The sequence below is a fragment of the Rhamphochromis sp. 'chilingali' genome (genome assembly GCF_963969265.1).
Source record: "Rhamphochromis sp. 'chilingali' genome assembly, chromosome: 15".
Lineage (NCBI taxonomy): Eukaryota > Metazoa > Chordata > Actinopteri > Cichliformes > Cichlidae > Rhamphochromis > Rhamphochromis sp. 'chilingali'.
The window spans coordinates 32,069,254-32,093,079 of record NC_137942.1 but is presented as its reverse complement, the minus strand read 5'-3'; the positions used below and the strand labels follow the sequence as shown (position 1 = coordinate 32,093,079).

The window sequence follows — 23,826 nt, the reverse complement described above, 5'->3', positions numbered from 1 at the left end:
AGGCCCAGACCTCCCTCTCCCCAGCCACCTCCTCCAGCTTATCCGGGGGAATACCAAGGCGTTCCCAGGCCAGCTGAGAGATATAATCTCTCCAGCGTGTCCTGGGTCTGCCCCGGGGCCTCCTCCCGGTGGGACATGCCTGGAACACCTCACCCAGGAGGCGCCCAGGAGGCATCCTTGTCAGATGCCCGAACCACCTCAGCTGGCTCCTTTCGATGTGGAGCAGCAGCTGCTCTACTCTGAGCCCCTCCCGGATGGCCGAACTTCTCACCCTATCTCTAAGGGAGAGGCCAGCCACCCTTCGGAGGAAGCTCATTTCTGCTGCTTGTATCCGCGATCTCGTTCTTTCAGTCACTACCCACAGCTCGTGGCCATAGGTGAGGGTAGGGACGTAGATCGACCGGTAAATTGAGAACTTCGCTTTTACACTCAGCTCCCTCTTCACCACGACGGACCGGTGCAGCGTCCGCATTACTGCAGCTGCAGCCCCAATCCGTCTGTCGATCTCCGGCTCCCTTCTCCTCTCCGGCTCCCTTTCATAACTTTAAATGCAAATATAAATTGTCAATTTTAAAATCCTATGCACAAGTTTTGCAAACAACAAAGTTATTTGCATCCATTTACCTTTTACCTTGATTTCAAACTATTTACAGAACAATCAGCTGTTCTGCATTCAATAAGATGCCACACAAACTATTTGTGCAACTCCAAAAAATCATTTCTGTCCACTATAAAGGAGAACATCACAGCCTGATACCTGCAGGTCTGACAGCAGCAGCTGTATCACTCCTGTTTTCTACCTGGAGACAGCAGTCGCCTCATTGTTCTGACACAACACAAAGCTATCCACAACACACTAACTACACAAGACAACACATTAACTACACACTCCAAACACGCTAAACGTCACAAATCTCTCACATCTCAAAACTCGCTCTCTCTCCTTTTCTGCTCTCTCTCTCTCTCTCTCTCTCTCTCTCTCTCTCTCTCGCCATCACTCCTAAAACGTTGTTTTAGGTGACAAATGTTTTTGTTTTGTTTTTTTGCTCATAAGCAGAGAGTTCTCGCTGCGCTGTCCTTAGACAGTTAACGTGGAGAAACTATTGAGGAAAAAACGCCGCGTATATATTAGAGAGATAATCCCATACAGCTTATGACAAAATTTGATCCGAAGTGATTGATGGCCCTAATCACGACCTTTTGACCTCCCGCCCCTCCCCCCCGGAAGCGTGTAATGAGCGTGACGAATCGCATCCGGAGAAGGGGGGGTGAACCCCGGAAGCGCGCCATCTGTTGGAGGGGAATAAAAAAGCAGAGAGGTGGAGTCCGTCACAATTTCTAAGGCCCAGACGCAAGATGGATTTCCTTCTGCAGCCCCGCAGCGTTCCTGTGTCCGATGAGATCTGCTCTCCCAAAGAAGAAGGCTTTGAATATGACATATTCAAATACAGCATATTTACTATGGAAGGCCTCGATCCGGACCTTATGACCCTACCGGAAATACTCCGGAAGTGTCTAGTCATTTTCAGACCTGTTGCGTCATGTTCCCTAAGCACAGCGGTGATGCAGCAGATGATTCTGTGATGTATAGAGAGACAGAGCGGATGTAATTTTACTTTCTTAAGCTGCACCGGCGTTTGTAATGGAAATAAAGAGTGACTTCCTGTAGAGATTTCAATAGTATTTTATTTTCCTATAATACAGACGCTGTAAAAAAACCTTTAAGATACACCATAGCTTGTGATGAAAAGAAGAACTTTCTATCCGCTTGTAACCTACAGGCTGCCTATGTGTAAAAAACGAATAAATATCCCTTAGTGAATACTACTTTTCCTTTTGAGAGACTGAAAAACAAACCAGCGACAGGCGATCTTGTTTCACTCACACACACACACACACACACACACACACACACACACACACACACACACACACACACACACACACACACACACACACACCGCGGGCCAAGGAGGAGTTTTTTTTCTTCAATACTTTAACAATAAGTTTTCTCAATAGATAGAAAATGATGACGCTGAGGAGTCAACATCCGATATTATCATTGCTTGTAACCCGGTAAATAATTTCGTACATCTCCCCATAAAACAAGTCTTAGCGGGGAAAAAAGCTCATATTCGAATAAGTTTATTAAAACACCCCCCTCTGTGGGAAAGAGTCAACCATGAGGCGAGTTTTGCCAACAGCAATTGTCCATTTGGTAAAACAAATATCCGTCTCAAAGTCGTATTTTACCGTTGCAGAATGCGGAAAACAGAAGGCACACACACACACACACACACACACATACACACACACACACACACACACACCGCGGGCCAAGGAGGAGTTTTTTTCTTCAATACTTTAACAATAAGTTTTCTCAATAGATAGAAAATGATGACGCTGAGGAGTCAACATCCGATATTATCGTTGCTTGTAACCCGGTAAATAATTTCGTACATCTCCCCATAAAACAAGTCTTAGTGGAGAAAAAAGCTCATATTCGAATAAGTTTATTAAAGCACCCCCCTCTGTGGGAAAGAGTCAACCATGAGGCGAGTTTTGTCAACAGCAATAGTCCATTTGGTAAAACAAATATCCGTCTCAAAGTCGTATTTTACCGTTGCAGAATGTGGAAAACAGACAGCGTTCACAAGAAGGCATTCAAAAAAAAGGAAATTGGATACCCCAACTCTCCCGACTGCACACACACACACACACACACACACACACACACACACACACACACACACACACACACACACACGCTTGCATAGATAAACTCTGAATATAGTAGTGGGACTTCAGCTGTTTATGTAACTTACTATCTTAAGACTTTTGTGTCTACAATAATTAGTTTCCTTGGAACCAGATCCCTACCTGTTAATAATTCTCCACTGTACCCATGGTTCAGAAAATTACAGTCAGCCTGCCAGGGACACGTCACTCAGAGAGCTTTTAGAAACATGAGAGGCATCCATACATTTAGAGCACGGGCCTGTTATCAGAAAAAAGTACAAGCCGGAGTTGAATGGTGTTCAGTTTCACCTTCCTTCCTGTTGCTCTATGACGTAGTTTGAAACAGAAACCACAAGTGAGTCAGTCTCGGGTCGAGGTTAGGATTTCCAAAATCAGAGTTCACACACATGTAGCTCTTGATCATATATGTTCGTATGTTAACAGTCTTTTTCTTCCCCTTCTTTATTTCTGCGGGAGTCAGGTGGCAGGAGCTCTGTGGAGGTATTTCATCTCCAAAGGCATTGAGTATCTGGACACTGTGTTTTTCATCCTGAGGAAAAAATTTAACCAGGTCACCTTCCTGCACGTCTACCATCATTGCTCCATGTTCACGCTCTGGTGGATTGGCATCAAGTGGGTGGCAGGAGGACAGTGTGAGTAGCTTACAACACAGCAGACATCAGCTATATGATATATATATGAATTTATCAGCATTGCTGTTGATAAAGCCTTCACCGGCTCTGTAGTTTTGTGGTTTATACTGGGTGAGGGCTGGGAAGAGACACAAATGCCTTGGTGGATGCTTCAGGAAGCTAAACCAAACATGTGGAGCTACTTGTCTATAAACCTTTTATTCACTACTGGTTAATGTATTCATTATTGTTGTTTGTTGAGCTTATTTTTTTTTTTTTTATAATATGCATCTGCATATTAACAGCCATGCTAGCAACTCTGTAAAGGTATACCACAGGCAGAGGAGCACTTTGAGCTAAGTGCTAATGCCAACAAGGCAACATGTTGAGAGTAATAGCATTTAATCGCTGAAGTTTACTATTGGGTACAATGTTTATCATGTTCACAGTATGTATTTAGCATGATAACACGCTATCACTTGCTAATTAGTAAACACAGGTGCAGCTATATGTATATTTGCAAGTAGATGATTGTGACTGAGAGTAAACTGAGTCTGAACACTGATGAGGAAGCTAGATGACAAATTTCACTGAAACCCACAAGCATAGTATCGTCATATGTAGCTTGGATAGTTTAATCTGGATTCATGGGCCCCTGGACCTACACTTGTTTGTATCTCCCACCCCCTCAACTATTGTCTTTTTATTGGATACAGACAGCAGGAGTTCAGAGCAACTCAGTTTAAGATTTTTTTTAACTATAGTAAGCAGAACAAAATTAAAAACTTATTGTTTCTTCTACTGCAGCATTCTTTGGTGCACATATGAATGCGATGATCCATGTCCTGATGTACCTGTATTACAGTCTTGCCTCCTGTGGACCTAAGATCCAAAAGTACCTGTGGTGGAAGAAGTATCTGACAATTATCCAGATGGTAGGTTGATTTCCAGGGTGGCTGATTTTGAAATTAAATATACTGATTGTAGGGATCATTTGACTGAAAATCATTCTTCTTGCTATGAAAGAACGGTGAAAACACAATATGGTGCAAAAGCATAACTCTTATTCTCTCTTTGGGGCTCAGATTCAGTTCCATGTCACCATCGGTCACACGGCCTTGTCTCTCTATCTCTAAAGACAGAGCACATATCTGAACCACTGGAACACAGAGGTAAGAGAAATCTGTGGAGATACATGCGAAGGATTAAACTATAAATTAGTTAATATTAGATTATTTCTGCCAAGAAAAATGTTGCCTGAGTTGATGTAGCAGTAATCTTGTTTGCGTTGGCCATGTTTCTTTTGGTTTGTGTTACCTTACCTGCTTTTCTTTCATACTCTCTTTAGGTAATAAAGCCACATCTTTACCATGAAGCTACCTTTGGCTCTGGTGTTTGCACTCACCCTCCCCATCATCAGGGCTCAGGTTCCTCACTGGGGTCCGTGTCCAGAGCCTGCTGTTCAACCCCCCGTCAGCCTTAAACAGGTACCAGTGACGATGCAGACTGTGCAGAATATGCTGAACACATTAGGCGTGAATGTCATGAGATACTTCTTCTCTCGCACAGTTTGAAAAGGAAAAAGCTGACACCACAAACGTTATCAGAGATTTCTGTTAAACGAGAATTTATTAATATAAATATTGTTTTCATGTGAAAAAATAATTTAATTTATTAAAAGTACTTTTTATTTATATAGTTTATAATACATATATATATACATATATATATATATATATATATATATATATATATATATATATATATATATATATATATATATATATATATATATATATATATATTATATAGTTTATATAGTATATATTATATATATATTATATAGTTTATAATATATATATATATATATATTATAAACTATATAATATATATTATATATATATATTATATAGTTTATAATATATATATATATATATATATATATATATATATATATATATATATTATATAGTTTATATAGTATATATTATATATATATTATAAACTATATAATATATATATAATATATACTATATAAACTATATAATATATATATATAAATTATATAGTTTATATAGTTTATAATATATATATATATATATATATTATAAACTATATAATATATATTATATATATATATTATATAGTTTATAATATATATATATATATATATATATATATTATAAACTATATAATATATATATAATATATACTATATAAACTATATAATATATATATATAAATTATATAGTTTATATAGTTTATAATATATATATATATATATTATAAACTATATAATATATATTATATATATATATTATATAGTTTATAATATATATATATAAAAAAAAAAAAAACACCCAGCACGCCCCTGCGGGCGGTTTATCCTTTCAAGCTCGGGTCCTCTACCAGAGGCCTGGGAGCTTGAGGGTCCTGCGCAGTATCTTAGCTGTTCCCAGGACTGCGCTCTTCTGGACAGAGATCTCCGATGTTATTCCCGGGATCTGCTGGAGCCACTCGCCTAGCTTGGGAGTCACCGCACCTAGTGCTCCGATTACCACGGGGACCACCGTTACCTTCACCCTCCACATCCTCTCGAGCTCTTCTCTGAGCCCTTGGTATTTCTCCAGCTTCTCGTGTTCCTTCTTCCTGATATTGCTGTCATTCGGAACCGCTACATCGATCACTACGGCCGTCTTCTTCTGTTTGTCTACCACCACTATGTCCGGTTGGTTAGCCACCACCATTTTGTCCGTCTGTATCTGGAAGTCCCACAGGATCTTAGCTCGGTCATTCTCCACCACCCTTGGGGGCATCTCCCATTTTGACCTCGGGACTTCTAGGTTATACTCGGCACAGATGTTCCTGTACACTATGCCGGCCACTTGGTTATGGCGTTCCATGTATGCCTTGCCTGCTAGCATCTTGCACCCTGCTGTTATGTGCTGGATTGTCTCTGGGGCATCTTTACACAGCCTGCACCTGGGGTCTTGCCTGGTGTGATAGACCCCAGCCTCTATGGATCTTGTACTCAGAGCTTGTTCTTGTGCTGCCATGATTAGTGCCTCTGTGCTGTCTTTCAGTCCAGCTTTGTCCAGCCACTGGTAGGATTTCTGGATATCAGCCACCTCCTCTATCTGCCGGTGGTACATCCCGTGCAGGGGCCTGTCCTTCCATGATGGTTCCTCGTCTCCCTCCTCTTTCTTGGGTTTCTGCTGCCTGAGGTATTCACTGAGCACTCGGTCAGTTGGGGCCATCTTCCCAATGTATTCTTGGATGTTCCTTGTCTCATCCTGGACTGTGGTGCTGACACTCACCAGTCCCCGGCCCCCTTCCTTCCGCTTAGCGTACAGCCTCAGGGTGCTGGACTTGGGGTGAAACCCTCCATGCATGGTCAGGAGCTTTCTTGTCTTTATGTCAGTGGCTTCTATCTCCTCCTTTGGCCAGCCTATTACCCCAGCAGGGTACCTGATCACGGGCAGGGCGTATGTGTTGATGGCCCGGATCTTGTTCTTACCATTCAGCTGACTCCTCAGGACTTGCCTGACCCTCTGCAGGTACTTGGTGGTTGCAGCCTTTCTAGCGGCCTCTTCATGGTTCCCATTTGCCTGCGGGATCCCCAGGTACTTGTAACTGTCCTCTATGTCTGCAATGTTGCCTTCTGGTAGTTCAATCCCCTCAGTTCTGACTACCTTCCCTCTCTTTGTTACCATCCGACTACACTTCTCCAGTCCGAACGACATTCCAATGTCATTGCTGTATAGCCTGGTAGTGTGGATCAGTGAATCGATGTCTCGTTCACTCTTGGCATACAGCTTGATGTCATCCATGTACAGGAGGTGGCTGACAACTGCTCCGTTCCATAGTCGGTATCCGTAGCCAGTCTTGTTAATGATCTCACTGAGGGGGTTCAGGCCTATGCAGAACAGCAGTGGGGACAGAGCATCTCCTTGGTAGATCCCGCACTTGATGGTGACTTGTGCTATGGGCTTGGAGTTGGCCTCTAGTGTTGTACGCCACATCCCCATTGAGTTCCTGATGAAGGCTCTTAGGGTCCCATTGATCTTGTACAATTCTAGGCATTCCAGTATCCAGCTGTGGGGCATTGAGTCATAGGCCTTCTTGTAATCAATCCAGGCAGTGCACAGGTTGGTCAGTCTGGTCTTGCAGTCTCGGCTGATTGTTCTGTCTACCAGTAGCTGGTGTTTTGCGCCTCTGGTATTCTTGCCAATTCCTTTCTGTGTATATATATATATATATATATATATATATATATATATATATATATATATATATATATATATATATATATATATATATATATATATATATATATATATTATAAACTATATAAATAAAAAGTACTTTTAATAAATTAAATTATTTTTTCACATGAAAACAATATTTATATTAATAAATTCTCGTTTAACAGAAATCTCTGATAACGTTTGTGGTGTCAGCTTTTTCCTTTTCAAACTGTGCGAGAGAAGAAGTATCTCATGACATTCACGCCTAATGTGTTCAGCATATTCTGCACAGTCTGCATCGTCACTGGTACCTGTTTAAGGCTGACGGGGGGTTGAACAGCAGGCTCTGGACACGGACCCCAGTGAGGAACCTGAGCCCTGATGATGGGGAGGGTGAGTGCAAACACCAGAGCCAAAGGTAGCTTCATGGTAAAGATGTGGCTTTATTACCTAAAGAGAGTATGAAAGAAAAGCAGGTAAGGTAACACAAACCAAAAGAAACATGGCCAACGCAAACAAGATTACTGCTACATCAACTCAGGCAACATTTTTCTTGGCAGAAATAATCTAATATTAACTAATTTATAGTTTAATCCTTCGCATGTATCTCCACAGATTTCTCTTACCTCTGTGTTCCAGTGGTTCAGATATGTGCTCTGTCTTTAGAGATAGAGAGACAAGGCCGTGTGACCGATGGTGACATGGAACTGAATCTGAGCCCCAAAGAGAGAATAAGAGTTATGCTTTTGCACCATATTGTGTTTTCACCGTTCTTTCATAGCAAGAAGAATGATTTTCAGTCAAATGATCCCTACAATCAGTATATTTAATTTCAAAATCAGCCACCCTGGAAATCAACCTACCATCTGGATAATTGTCAGATACTTCTTCCACCACAGGTACTTTTGGATCTTAGGTCCACAGGAGGCAAGACTGTAATACAGGTACATCAGGACATGGATCATCGCATTCATATGTGCACCAAAGAATGCTGCAGTAGAAGAAACAATAAGTTTTTAATTTTGTTCTGCTTACTATAGTTAAAAAAAATCTTAAACTGAGTTGCTCTGAACTCCTGCTGTCTGTATCCAATAAAAAGACAATAGTTGAGGGGGTGGGAGATACAAACAAGTGTAGGTCCAGGGGCCCATGAATCCAGATTAAACTATCCAAGCTACATATGACGATACTATGCTTGTGGGTTTCAGTGAAATTTGTCATCTAGCTTCCTCATCAGTGTTCAGACTCAGTTTACTCTCAGTCACAATCATCTACTTGCAAATATACATATAGCTGCACCTGTGTTTACTAATTAGCAAGTGATAGCGTGTTATCATGCTAAATACATACTGTGAACATGATAAACATTGTACCCAATAGTAAACTTCAGCGATTAAATGCTATTACTCTCAACATGTTGCCTTGTTGGCATTAGCACTTAGCTCAAAGTGCTCCTCTGCCTGTGGTATACCTTTACAGAGTTGCTAGCATGGCTGTTAATATGCAGATGCATATTATAAAAAAAAAAAAAATAAGCTCAACAAACAACAATAATGAATACATTAACCAGTAGTGAATAAAAGGTTTATAGACAAGTAGCTCCACATGTTTGGTTTAGCTTCCTGAAGCATCCACCAAGGCATTTGTGTCTCTTCCCAGCCCTCACCCAGTATAAACCACAAAACTACAGAGCCGGTGAAGGCTTTATCAACAGCAATGCTGATAAATTCATATATATATCATATAGCTGATGTCTGCTGTGTTGTAAGCTACTCACACTGTCCTCCTGCCACCCACTTGATGCCAATCCACCAGAGCGTGAACATGGAGCAATGATGGTAGACGTGCAGGAAGGTGACCTGGTTAAATTTTTTCCTCAGGATGAAAAACACAGTGTCCAGATACTCAATGCCTTTGGAGATGAAATACCTCCACAGAGCTCCTGCCACCTGACTCCCGCAGAAATAAAGAAGGGGAAGAAAAAGACTGTTAACATACGAACATATATGATCAAGAGCTACATGTGTGTGAACTCTGATTTTGGAAATCCTAACCTCGACCCGAGACTGACTCACTTGTGGTTTCTGTTTCAAACTACGTCATAGAGCAACAGGAAGGAAGGTGAAACTGAACACCATTCAACTCCGGCTTGTACTTTTTTCTGATAACAGGCCCGTGCTCTAAATGTATGGATGCCTCTCATGTTTCTAAAAGCTCTCTGAGTGACGTGTCCCTGGCAGGCTGACTGTAATTTTCTGAACCATGGGTACAGTGGAGAATTATTAACAGGTAGGGATCTGGTTCCAAGGAAACTAATTATTGTAGACACAAAAGTCTTAAGATAGTAAGTTACATAAACAGCTGAAGTCCCACTACTATATTCAGAGTTTATCTATGCAAGCGTGTGTGTGTGTGTGTGTGTGTGTGTGTGTGTGTGTGTGTGTGTGTGTGTGTGTGTGTGTGTGTGTGTGTGTGTGTGTGTGTGTGTGCAGTCGGGAGAGTTGGGGTATCCAATTTCCTTTTTTTTGAATGCCTTCTTGTGAACGCTGTCTGTTTTCCACATTCTGCAACGGTAAAATACGACTTTGAGACGGATATTTGTTTTACCAAATGGACTATTGCTGTTGACAAAACTCGCCTCATGGTTGACTCTTTCCCACAGAGGGGGGTGCTTTAATAAACTTATTCGAATATGAGCTTTTTTCTCCACTAAGACTTGTTTTATGGGGAGATGTACGAAATTATTTACCGGGTTACAAGCAATGATAATATCGGATGTTGACTCCTCAGCGTCATCATTTTCTATCTATTGAGAAAACTTATTGTTAAAGTATTGAAGAAAAAAACTCCTCCTTGGCCCGCGGTGTGTGTGTGTATGTGTGTGTGTGTGTGTGTGTGTGTGCCTTCTGTTTTCCGCATTCTGCAACGGTAAAATACGACTTTGAGACGGATATTTGTTTTACCAAATGGACAATTGCTGTTGGCAAAACTCGCCTCATGGTTGACTCTTTCCCACAGAGGGGGGTGTTTTAATAAACTTATTCGAATATGAGCTTTTTTCCCCGCTAAGACTTGTTTTATGGGGAGATGTACGAAATTATTTACCGGGTTACAAGCAATGATAATATCGGATGTTGACTCCTCAGCGTCATCATTTTCTATCTATTGAGAAAACTTATTGTTAAAGTATTGAAGAAAAAAAAACTCCTCCTTGGCCCGCGGTGTGTGTGTGTGTGTGTGTGTGTGTGTGTGTGTGTGTGTGTGTGTGTGTGTGTGTGTGTGTGTGTGTGTGTGTGAGTGAAACAAGATCGCCTGTCGCTGGTTTCTTTTTCAGTCTCTCAAAAGGAAAAGTAGTATTCACTAAGGGATATTTATTCGTTTTTTACACATAGGCAGCCTGTAGGTTACAAGCGGATAGAAAGTTCTTCTTTTCATCACAAGCTATGGTGTATCTTAAAGGTTTTTTTACAGCGTCTGTATTATAGGAAAATAAAATACTATTGAAATCTCTACAGGAAGTCACTCTTTATTTCCATTACAAACGCCGGTGCAGCTTAAGAAAGTAAAATTACATCCGCTCTGTCTCTCTATACATCACAGAATCATCTGCTGCATCACCGCTGTGCTTAGGGAACATGACGCAACAGGTCTGAAAATGACTAGACACTTCTGGAGTATTTCCGGTAGGGTCATAAGGTCCGGATCGAGGCCTTCCATAGTAAATATGCTGTATTTGAATATGTCATATTCAAAGCCTTCTTCTTTGGGAGAGCAGATCTCATCGGACACAGGAACGCTGCGGGGCTGCAGAAGGAAATCCATCTTGCGTCTGGGCCTTAGAAATTGTGACGGACTCCACCTCTCTGCTTTTTTATTCCCCTCCAACAGATGGCGCGCTTCCGGAGGTTTCCCCCTCCCTCTAAAAACTTTTTTTCCCAACAACAGATGACGCGCTTCCGGAGGTTTCCCCCCTCCCTCTAAAAACTTTTTTTTTCCCAACAACAGATGACGCGCTTCCGGGGTTCACCCCCCCCCCCCCCCCTTCTCAGGATGCAATTCGACACGGTTAGCAACAGATGGCGCGCTTCCGGGGTTCACCCCCCCTTCTCCGGATGCGATTCGTCACGCTCATTACACGCTTCCGGGGGGGAGGGGCGGGAGGTCAAAAGGTCGTGATTAGGGCCATCAATCACTTCGGATCAAATTTTGTCATAAGCTGTATGGGATTATCTCTCTTATATTGTTTATCATGACTCTGGTTTTACGTGGCCTATCAACACAGTTTATAAACTGGTATATATCACCTTGTTGCTTTGTCTTTAAGTGGTCATGTGATTGGCTTACCATGACTCCTTTATTCTTCCCCAGTCAAACAGCAGCACTCATGCGATTGTTTTGCCCCCTGAGCTCCAGGTGTTGTGCTAGACAGTGATCGTGATCACCGTCCGCGGGAGCGCGCAGCTGCTTAAAGCTGTAGCGTCCAGATTACTCACGTAGTCACAACTTCCGTGCAACTGATATAAGCTGCGGTAAGCTGAACACAGCTTCAACCGTCTGTTTGTTGAAAAATAGTAACGGACCGCATTTTCTTGTTAGTAACTGTAACGGCGTTGTAACGATAGGAATAGTAATTAGTTACATTACTCGTTACTGAAAAAAGTAACGCCGTTATGGTTATGGGTTGTGTCCTTCTCCCATATACTTTTCCAGTATTGCTTTGTCTCCAGCTTTGGTGGGGCTGTTCTTATATTGTTGCCTTGCCACTGAAAGTATACCTTAGATCAGGGGTCCCGGACCAGGGGCCACTTGCAGCCCACGTCACCCCTACTTGCAGCCTTTATATTAACATGTAGAAATATAATGCAATTTGGCCCTTAAGGTTACTTTTTTGTTAGGGAGGATTTCTTTGTTGTTGTATAGTGTGATGTTAAAATAGGTTCTTTAAAAAAAACAAAAAAATATTTAATATGAAGGCAATATGAACAATTTTGCCATTTCTCCGCAACAGTTGCCCATAGTGGACCTCATCACAGCCACAGAATCTGCCATACGGATTAATGAATTAACACAGACAGAAGCAGAGCAAATCAGGATGAGAGTCTCGGCCACCCTCTCCAGTGCCAAAGTCCCTCCGTCTAACCTCACATTACAGAAGGCCGTCGCTTCCCTGAGCAAAGACCACAACATCACTATTTTACCAGCTGATAAGGGAAGGTGCACTGTGGTCCTAAACACAACAGATTACCATACAAAGATCACTACTCTCCTCAGTGACAACAATACCTACGAAGCCTTAAAGCGAGACCCCACAAGCAGCTACAAAAAGTAAGTTATAGCTTTCCTTCAAGACCTTGAAAGGGACAATATCAGAAAGAAAACGCAGCGTCAAAGGTGTGCGCATTTTTTGACGTCACACTGTGCGCCAGGTTATTGTTTCGGTGAAATGAATTTCTACAATGGCAGACTGACACAAAATACCATTACTGTTAATTTTCACACCGGGACACAGAGGAGGACAAGGTAAGAGAGGCAAGAACAGCCAGACAGGAGGGCTGAGTCAAGCAGCACAGAGCTGAAAAGCTAAACCACAGAAATTGCCAGTCCCAGCCCCAAGGAAGAAGCTTCATGGCACCTCACCACTGTGGCTAACTGCTGCAATAACCCTTTCTTATCCGCTATCTCCGTCAAAGGTCCTAGTGGCTATAAACGCTGAACCCCGCTAACTGGGAGCAGCAAGAACATTGAGAAAGGAGTGCTGGAGCTGTGGGTAGCTGGGACTTGGCCACTTCCATTTCACCAGAGTGCATGTGCGTTATAATAGTTCTAGTGGATTATTCAACACAATATCAACACAAGTAGTGCAGCACAGGTGCTGTTTCAGGTCATTTCCCGAGTCAGCACCCTGAAAGACATACTGACTGACTCAGGCACATAAACCATGTCTTACACTGAACAGCTGCTCTGCATTTTTCAATTAAATGTTAACCTATTACTGAACTTTATTACCAGTAACTCATTAAAAGAGCTCTATGTGGGCTTTGAGAGCACGACCAGTGAAGCGGAGATTGGATTGTTAAACTGCAGAACATTAAAGCAGAGTTTTTCTGTAAGTCTCGTTCGGCAATTTTATCCAGTAATGGCATGAATAATTAAATGCTCTATATAAAAAAGGGAGATTACTGAATTCCATTAATAGATTACATTTTTACTCAAGTTTTGAACTAATAAAAACTTGAACTAATAAAAAAAATGAGAATTCGTCTTGTGATCTTTTCAGAGCTGTGGGTGCATGATAGCGCCTAACAGCTCCCCATTCCCGGGAATGCAAAATAAAGATCATTTTTTGAGTTAGACCACTTTGAGCCCAGTTTTTCCTCGCGGCCGAAAGAATGCAAAGAACCGAATTCAATAGTATATATTCGTATATATTGTTAGTAAATGTTAGTAAAAGTGTTAAATAAAAGGGCTGAAATGAGGTCATTTGCATTCTTTAAACTAATATTTTTGTTTTCCATTGTATCAGCAATAAATCACCACTGTATAACCATCTGCCTAATGTTGTTTAGGTCCCAAAATAGCTTAGTTCTGTGGACTGCGGAGTTTGACATTTATAGACTGGCCTTTTTCCAGCGCATTGCACAAATGTTTGATCAGCTCAGGAACAGATTAGGAGTTTGGAGATGTCATCAATGCCTTTGATTTTTTGTTGCTCATTGTGGTCCTGAGCAGTTTGTCTATAAAAAGTTTATTTGGAGCTTGTGTCAAAGCCAGATCACAAGTTTTCCATGAAAAATGTATTGTAATAGTCGCCCTGACTATTACAATAGTCAGGGACGGACTCAGGAGCAGACTGAGGAATACAGTTCTTTTTTAAACAACACCGGGTGAACTACATACAGGTGGTGGTGGTGGTGTGTGTGTGTGTGTGTGTGGTGGGGGTGGGAATGTGGGGGTGTTAGGGGTCGACAGCTCCTTGCTTGGAATTCCTTCCTTTCACACACACTCCACTTCAAGCTGCCAACACTCACGCTCAGGGGCTTAGCCATCCTAAATCCAAAGTTAACATTAATACCCGAGTAAGCACCAGGAGAAACACACGTTTGCAGAGCCGGGCGTTCACCAACACGAGTTACTCAATACTCCAGCGACGAGTAGTTCTCCTGCATTATGAATCAGCCAGCAGCGACTACACTGAACAAACATAAACTTTTAAACCTCTGCTCTCTGTAGAGAGAAGGTGAGAGACGGCAACATTTATAGATATAGCTGTAATTTCTAAATAGTTAACAAGTAAAGTAACAAATAGTTCCTTTTCTTAAACCCTTTGAATTAAAGCTGAAAGTCCACACATCAATCATATCTCTATCTTAACCTGACTAACACAGATTAATGACTAGAATATGTGTCCTAAAGTATAGACAGTGGATGCTAAAACATATTTAATATCAATATGATTATTGATTGGGTTGCTTAGTTGCACTTCAGCATGTGACAGTAATTAAATTATTACACTTTAGCTGTGGCTCATTGTCAAAGTAGCCGTTCATCTTACCTGAATCTTTAAATCTCTCCCCTCCTAATTATGCCCCTCCATCTATTTTCTTACCACATTAATTTCATCTACTTCATCTTCCTCACTTCTCCACAGCTGGTGCTAGTGGCAGCAGCCTCATGTGACTGCGAGGCCTAGTTACAAGCTGTTATTAGTTGTTGCTGGTACTACTGGTACCACTAATAGCTGATGTTGTCACAGCTACGAAGCGTGTGTGTTTAAGGAAAGGACCCAATACGCACAAATGGTTGAAAAACAAAGTAAGGCTAACAAAAGGCGAGCCATTATTACGGCTGGTAAGAAGAATACAAAAACAAAGCAAACAGGGGCGAAAACTAAAACTAGAACCTAAACTGGGGAAACGAAACTGTGATAACCATGACAACAGACATGGACATGATTCTGAACAGGAACGTGTGACAAACTATGATGAGGAAGAAACATAAACGTAAATCACGAAATACATGGAACATGACGTGGCGTGGTGGGAGGAAACACAGACGGCCAGACAAAGACTGAAAGAACACACAGACTAAATACACACAGGAGAAGAGGAAACACATGGGGAAACAGCTTAGTGAGGAACATAATGATGCCACAGGAGAAAAGTGAGACTAAACACAATCAACATAGAACACGTGACAATATGGAACACACAGACAAGAAATGCATGACAACTAACACAGAGGACGTGGGTCAAACATAACCTAGACTACAACTTGAGGCAATCTAACAATAATCAAAGAACTTAACATTATCTCAAAATATAACACAAGAAATCAAAAACGTAAACTGAAAACGCTGCACCTGTTGTTTCAATTCATTTAAGTTTAATTCGGTCTTAGAATTAGAATAGAATTATTCTATTCTCCATAGGGCACTATGGGCACTACACTATAAAATGAGTATAGAAACAGAGATACTGATAGATAAATATTAAGATAAATAGATAACAGGTATAAATACAAATATCAATATAAATATACAAGTAGCTGTGAAAATATATGTCGTGGAGTACGAAAGTGACAGGGTGCATTGAGATGTGATTAGTTCTGTTCCGCATGTGTGGATCTGACCCAAGTGGATGAATTAAAGAGTCTGATAGCAGCAGAAGGAACAACTTCCTCTAACATTTTCTCAGACAGCGACAGTGAAGGAACCTGTTGCCAAAACTGCTCTTCAGATTGTCCAGTGTGCTATGGAGCGGGTGGCAATCATTGTCAATGATTGCCAGAAGTCTTGCCAGCATTCTGTCCCTGATCACCTCCTCCAGGGTGGCAATGAGTGTGTTCAGTCTGTTTGCTTCCTTGCCTGCCATGCCTGCACCTCAGCATGACACAGCAAAGAAGGTGGTGCTTGCAACAACACACTGATAAAATGTTGTAAATTCTGACCGTTAGTTCTTGCCATAGATCAGCGGTCCCCAACCCCCGGGCCTCGGACCGGTACCGGGCCGCGACAGTAGAGGCTCAGGTGTGAAATGTATAGTTTTCAGGGTTTTTACCGGTTTTCAGCGTTATTTTGTTATCGTTTTTATCGTTAACTCGGTTTTCCTGGGTCTTTTCACGTGTGTTATGAATAAATCTTCTTTTTTTTCGGTACCGGTACTAGTTTTATTTTGTTGTATTTATCTGCGACACCTTAAAGGCCGGTCCGTGAAAATATTGTCGGGCATAAACCGGTCCGTGGCGCAAAAAAGGTTGAGACCGCTGCCATAGATCACCAGCTGGATTCAGGTCAGGTGTTTGGCTGAGCCATTCTAACAGCTTTATTTTCTTTCTTTGAAACCACCTGAGAGTTTCCTCAGCTGTGTGTTTGAAATCACTGTCTTGCTAAAACATCTACCCTTGTTGTATCTTTATCAACCTGGTAGAGGACGGCGAATTTCTATCAGAATGTCTTGGTATCTTTTTCCATTCATGTTTCCTTCAGTTATATAATGCATGTCAGTGCCCTGTGCTGAAAAACAGCCCCACATCATGATGTTCTCTAAACTTCACTGTTGGCATGGTGAGGTAATATGCAGTGCCCTTTGACCACCAAATATCATGTTTATGGCATCCAAAAACAGACTATATTCTCCCAGTATTTCACAGGCTGGTCTAAATGTTGCTCAACATTCTTCTTTCATGGAGTCTCGCTGGTGGTGAGAGTGCATGCAGTCCATTGTGGTTGAATGCATGACTCATTGCTTACTTTGACACAATTGTACCTGCTGATTTCAGGTCTCTCTGGCTCTCCACAATTAGCCAGTCTGTATCAAGCATGTACATGTCTCTATCAGTCTGATTTCGTACTACATTTAACCAGCTGTTTTGCCAACGCTTCACCTTCATTTTCCATTCATATTTCAAACCCCCTGTAGGTTATTATCCATGTCACATACAGCTCAATGCTTTTAATTCAGCTGTTTTTTTTTAAATTAATGTGTTTTAATATATTTATGATAGTTCTGCTTCTCAGCTTGTGAACAATTGTCTTTTTGGTTTGTTTGTTTTATCATAGCTACGTGGTCCTCACAGGACAGCCACCGCAAACATATGCTTGGATGCTGGACATTAAACAGAATATAAGTATTTAAAATGAGCTCAAGCAGTATTAATTCATTTTTATTTTTGGTATTTTAAGCAGAATTTTCATTAATACAGTTTTATGTGTTAACTTTTGTGTGTACTGTTGTACTGTACTAAAGGAATGCTTTGAAAAAGTCTTTCACCACTTGTCATTGTCAGCTAATCTTTGGTAATCCAGTAGATATTTATTTAACAAATGAAGTAATAATATGTTACAGTTCTTCAGTCAGGAAGAAACGCAGGAAGGTAAATTTACCATGTAGAGTGCAGATGGGCAGTATAAATAGTATGTTTTAATCTGGTCCTATTTATTTTGAACTGATAAATCATGGAGGAAGCTGTTTTGTTGACGCTGTGTGTGTATGAGTTTATGGGGTGATGGCATCTCTGCTTGTCTTTCTGTAAAAGTCATTTGGACCTGTATTATTTTGGATTTTACAGTCTACTGGTGCTTTTTGATAGTCTCTTTTTAGAACTCTTTTTACAGTGCAACAAGGGGAAGTCTGTGGTGCAGGTAGGCTGTACATTACACCTTAGCACCGAGGGTATTTGATAGAGGTGTGCAGGCAGGTAGGAAAGACACTCCCCCAAGGGGTTTGTCGTCTGTCTTCAAACAAGTGTTGCTCGACATTTAACATGTTTGGATTTGCTTTTCCCCATACATGATTGAAATTACCTTTGGTCAGGCTTGGAGAATCAAACATGAAGCCACACCCTGCTGCCATTGGGAAAGGTCTGTATTAATTCTGTATCTTTCACAAGGCGGAAGTTTGTCATAGTGGAGAACCGTATTCACGCTTTAACTATAAAGGCTATTTGACTGAGGTGCGCATGCAGGTGGCAACAGGACTCCCCTCAGGCTCTGTCTTAAAATAAGTATTAGTGGATATTTGACATATCTGGATTTTGTTTTTTGAAAGACAAACGCTGCTGCTTTTCAGGAAAGCTGTGTATTATAAGCCAACTTTTACTTTACTGGGAAGAAATTGGTGCTAAAGTTTATCTCCGCAATCACATTACCTCATCGTAGTGGCTGAACATGAGGTACTGTTAAGGTTCAAAATTGAGGAGGGAGAGTACAAACCACCCATGGTCCAGAAGGTCTTGGTCAAACAATGATTTTAATGAACACACGTGTGGGAAGATACTCTGTACGCCGACAGCAAGTGATCTCCGACTTAATCAAAGCATAAACAGATATTTTATAGCATCAGGGTTTGATTTACTGACGCCCCTTCATGCGTCACAGATACATTTTATACATAGATCAGATCAACACCACAATAGCTTTTCACCCAGAAGATCATCTTCTATTTTCATGGCTGGTACTTTCCGTTCTTGTCTTAAAGTGAATTGTTCCTCTTTCTTGCCGAGACATGACTAATCTCTCCTCTAAATAAATCTAACTCATGTGTGTGTGTATGTGTTGACCTCACATGCTCTTTGTGTCACCTCTTCACCTACTGTCTGTGTCTCGTCCTCAAATGCTCTTTCTCAATTCACCTGTTGCACTTCTGACCTTTTACCAGACCAGAGGCTCACTGAGACTATATGTATGTCTTCTACTAAATAAATGTTTTAATCAAGAACCCCTACTAAAAGCTTAATATAAAATGATCTGATATATAAGTGTTTTGTAAGCATGTATTGCAATTCCTTCTATGTTCTAGTTTTCCCTCAGCATGGATCATCTAGACACTCTCACTAGATGAAGCTTAAGACCATTAATGAACCTGAACATCAACTCAAATAAGCACAGATATGCATTGTGTATAAAATAGTCATAACTGCTTAAGGCCTTCTTAAAGCTATCTGTTACATTGTTAAAGCCTCGTCTTAGCCTGCTGCTCAAAATAACTTCCACTTCTGCAAAACTCTCCAAGCCTGTTTCCTGTCCTGTTACTTTTAGCCTTTCTGAAAGACACACTGTTCAACCCCTGAATGCAATATAAACTCCAGATTATATTATTAATGCAATGGTAATGATGACAATTATTTAACAATAGCAGTAAAATAATTTCCCTGCTCCACACTCCCTCTCTCGACCTCTGGAACACCAGAGGTCGCAATACATTGTGTCCTCGCTCAGACCCTCTCTAGCCGTCCTCTGGCTCAACCAGCTCCCATTCGAGAACACTCCATGTGTAAGCTTTGGTTTTCTCGGTCCCTCTCTGGTGGTTCAGCAGGCCTCGAGATCTCCAGGATCCTCGCCCCTCCTGTGGTCGCCGAAATCGATCTTCTGCAAAGGAAACAAAACACCTTTTCCTGCCTCTCCCTAACTTATCCTTTTTGGGACTCTGTAATCAAAAGCATGATCCTAATTATGTTCTTAACTTATTGACTTGTATTTATATATATTCTTCAACGTCCTATGTGTTAACTTCATTTTAACCTCACATTTCCTATGTTATAACCCGTTTTGGTATAGCCTTTTTATTTCATTTTGCTCCTTTTAATGTAACAATACCTTCTAATTCTAGTTTATCAGACTTCACCAAAATATATGCTTTCCTTCCTCTTTGGTCCTTCTTTAAGTTCAGTTAAAAAGCTAAATGAATTTGAGGCCTTTTGCCTGGAATCAATACTGTCATGTGTGTTTCTTAACTCTGTGTCTGTAAGCGTGTGCAATCCTTCAATAACTTCAATAACTCATATCAAAAAATGCAATATGTATAAAAATCATTTCTATTTATAAGCTCTCCCCTTTATCCTAAACATACCACCTATGTAATATCTGTATGTGTAAGCCTACATTATAACCACTACTTCTAGAAATCAAAAAGAAATCAAAGCTGTTCTACTCCTTCAACCCTCACTAATTTTCCCTCTAAGAATTATTCACAGCTTTGAAAAACCGGCATTGTATCTTCTAAACAGGATTCAGTTCTGTCATGGTCCTGGGCCATGTTGGCCCAGTATTCTTGGTTCCTTGTATTTTCGCTCCTTATTTAGGCCAGGTTTTCTGAGGTGTCCTGTTGTGGTGTTCCCTAAGTGTTTTTCCCTTTGTGACTCTTACCCCCTTGTGCCCCTCTGTGTATTTATGAGCTCTCGTCTCTCTTTGTGTTTATTCCATGTTTCCCCCAGCCTGTTATGTCTGTGTTCTCCCCGTGCTTTCTCTCCTCCTGTCTGAACCTCTGTGTACTTCCTGTTTTACTTTGACAGTCTCTCGTCAGTATGCGTAATGTTGTGTTCACTCCTGCCCTGTCTCGTTATGTTTATCAGTATCACCTGTGTTCCCCACCTGTGTGTAATCTCCCTGTGTTCTCTGGGTGTATTTAAGTTGCGTCTTCTGTTATGGTAGTTGCTGGTTCGTCTGTGTTGTTTCCCCTCGGTCTCCCTGCGTCTCTTGTGTATTTCCCCGGACCTCCCTGCATCCTCGTTTCTGGTTTGTGTTATTAGCTTACCCAGTTTAGGTTTCCGGTTTCTTGTTTTTCCACCAGTGCTATTTTGTGCCCACCGTTGTAAATAAATATTCACCTGCACCAGAGCTGCCGCCTTTTGGGTCCTTTTCTACAACTCCACACGGCTTGCCCCACAAACCGTGACAAGTTCACTTTAATCCTTTAACCTTAACTTAAAAATAACAGTTTCAGTTTTACCATATCCAAATGATCAAAAACCCCAAAAGTCCTAAAATGATCCTAAATTATTAAACAATTAAATTAATACACCCTAAACCCCCCTTTATCTTGATACATTTCATGTGTCAAGATACTATACAAAACTTAAAAATGCTCAGTATTGCCCACTCATGTTCCAATCTATATCTTACAAATAAACTTAAAACAGAACAATTATCAGTCATGTGTTTCTACAATTAATGGTAACTGAGTTACATCAAAATGTTTCCCCTTTAACATTTGGCATTCTCCCAACAATATACTATAATCCCATAATCTAACCCCAGTCAACAAAACAAAACAGAAATTTTCTCTGGTAAAAGCAAATTTGTCTGTCCACATGTATTCATCCACACCTTCATCCAGTCACACATTCACATGCAGTCACACCATATATTTGCTAATAGTGGAGCGTCCCGCGCCAGATTCTCCACCCTCAGCAAAATGAGCTCAGTCATTTTTTATTTTCCATAGGAAAATATTTCTTTATGCTTTTGGACTGGATTGACTCGCATAAAATCCTTTTTACAGGGACTTACGACCTGAATAGTCCCCAGGTAGCTTTCTCCTCAGCCAATTGTAATCTGGAAAGCCCCCTTATATTTGCTCCTCCCGAGAATTTTCAGCGCCGTTATTCACTGTTGCAGGCCTCCTTAAAACAGAAATGAAAAAAAAAATAGAGCTGATTGTTAGCTCATAAAAACAAAACAAAATCACCTGGCAGGTTTTCTTTAAGTGCACTGTTACAAAATAATGGGCCCAATTTTTAGACATGTCCATGTTTCCTAAAACTCCCTCTATTAAAAACAAAAACAACAACAACCCGAACCTTAAACACACAAAAGTTTTGCCACCACATAATTTCACCTCCTCAATACACCGAAAGTCTCATTAAAACCACACAATTTGCACACAAAAATCACCCCCTTTAACATACTTACATTCAGCATAAGACCCCCTTACAACAACATATCACTAAACTATAAATTTCCTACCCAACTCTGTACTTCTCTTGTCTGCCATGCTTCCTCTTCTGAAAGTCACTTCCTCAGTCACACACATACAGGAAGCTCCTACGTCACCACTCACTCCAGCTAATGTGCATACTGAGTCATCTCTCAAAAAGCTGTAACAACAGAAACATATGTTTAAACATTCCCAACTCATTAAATCATTTTATTTCTTTCTACAGTGATCACTGGTTTTGATCACTCAGTACGAGAGAGCACTCCTAAGTCACTCTTTTAAAACTACTTTAATCACTTTTTGTTTACATAACTCATTCCCTTTGTCATATGGCTTCTTCTATTCCTCAATTACAAACTCAAATGCATTTAATTAAACATTCACACCATTGTATCATTCATACAAAATAGCAAGCTGTTCTTCATTGCATATGTTTGTGTTCTTAGCCAGGTTTAATCAGTGTCTATGCATTAAACTCCATGAGCTTGTCTTGTCTTTATAAGGTTAATGCATTTTCTGTTTGTGTGTGTAAATTTGCATATGTTGCTTTTGCAGTGTGTCAGACTCCTTCATAATTTTGCCTTTAAACAGTCAATTTTCTCCTCCCCAAATTTACTAACCCAAATTCTGATTTCCTACCTTAAATAGCAGCATTCCTTGTCCTCAGCCAGAAGGTAGGGCTCCACTTGCCACTTACCCCCTCTGCCTCAGCCCAGCGGCTTTACCCGTCAGGTCCCGTCTTCTTACTGAAGCCGAGTAATCGTGACTGTGCCTGCCTTAGGTTGTCCCAGGGTTTCGAGGTGGGATCTTACCCGTCATGGGCTATCCAGCCTTCCATACTCGCCTGATACGGGGCCCAAGTGGGCAGGGGAGGGAACACACTGGCTCTGGAAATTAAAGGAGTGTAAGCTGCTTCCTTCATTGCATCTTATATTAAACTATCTCACTTCTGACTCCTTCCTAGAATAATTTCACATATGGCACTTTGTGTATGTGTGTTTTCTATTCATTAATGTAATTGTCAGTTATTTTCTCTCTTCATTTTACTTTTTATCTGTTTGTTTGTAACGTTCTACTTTAATTCTACTAAATCTTGACGTAAAAACAATACTCCCTTATTTCGCGCACACACTCTGCATTTTGCCTACGCACACACTTCTCTCTCAGACTTCCTCTGTTCACACATCACCTTGCACTCACTCTACTATCAACTTTCATAGTGTTATTATTATTTAGTATTTTGTACACCTCACACAGAATCATTCAAATCGCGTACTCACAGCATTCACATCACAACCTTCAACTTTCACTTTCAATCCTGCAAGACGCAGAGATGGACATCTCCTTCACCTAACATAAAACTAAATTACCATATCAACATACAATTACTGAAATTCAAACTCAAATACACCGTCTGTTTTAATAAAGTCAAAGAGTAAACAGGTGTACCAAGTGTATGTACTTATGTGTTTTTAAACTGAAAGAAAAAGAAACTCA

At 40.8% G+C, this 23,826-nt stretch overlaps 2 protein-coding genes and 1 pseudogene across 3 annotated transcripts in view; 2 read left to right on the top strand and 1 right to left on the bottom strand.

Annotated features, from left to right (window-relative positions):
• The first annotated feature begins 3,104 nt into the window (after positions 1-3,104).
• On the top strand, positions 3,105-4,852 carry LOC308411970 (very long chain fatty acid elongase 4-like). Its single transcript, XM_080906037.1, has 5 exons — positions 3,105-3,115; positions 3,221-3,392; positions 4,179-4,306; positions 4,457-4,543; positions 4,720-4,852. Exons 2-4 carry the CDS (start codon positions 3,344-3,346, stop codon positions 4,505-4,507), a joined length of 228 nt encoding a protein of 75 aa, XP_080762163.1. The 5' UTR covers positions 3,105-3,115; positions 3,221-3,343; the 3' UTR covers positions 4,508-4,543; positions 4,720-4,852.
• Positions 4,853-7,935: 3,083 nt separating this feature from the next.
• Positions 7,936-16,488, bottom strand: LOC308411812 (very long chain fatty acid elongase 4-like; the record flags this gene model as incomplete). The annotated part of the gene is made up of 6 exons (XM_080905838.1): positions 7,936-8,068; positions 8,245-8,331; positions 8,482-8,609; positions 9,396-9,567; positions 9,673-9,712; positions 16,331-16,488. 5 exons carry the CDS (start codon positions 16,486-16,488, stop codon positions 8,281-8,283), a joined length of 549 nt encoding a protein of 182 aa, XP_080761964.1. The 3' UTR covers positions 7,936-8,068; positions 8,245-8,280.
• Positions 16,489-18,405: 1,917 nt separating this feature from the next.
• LOC308411969 (beta-1,4 N-acetylgalactosaminyltransferase 2-like) overlaps positions 18,406-23,826 on the top strand; it is a 33,537-nt pseudogene continuing 28,116 nt past the window's right edge. Inside the window, exon 1 of the transcript XR_013974705.1 lies at positions 18,406-18,476. The product of XR_013974705.1 is annotated as a beta-1,4 N-acetylgalactosaminyltransferase 2-like (transcript). The remainder of the gene's footprint in view (positions 18,477-23,826) is intronic.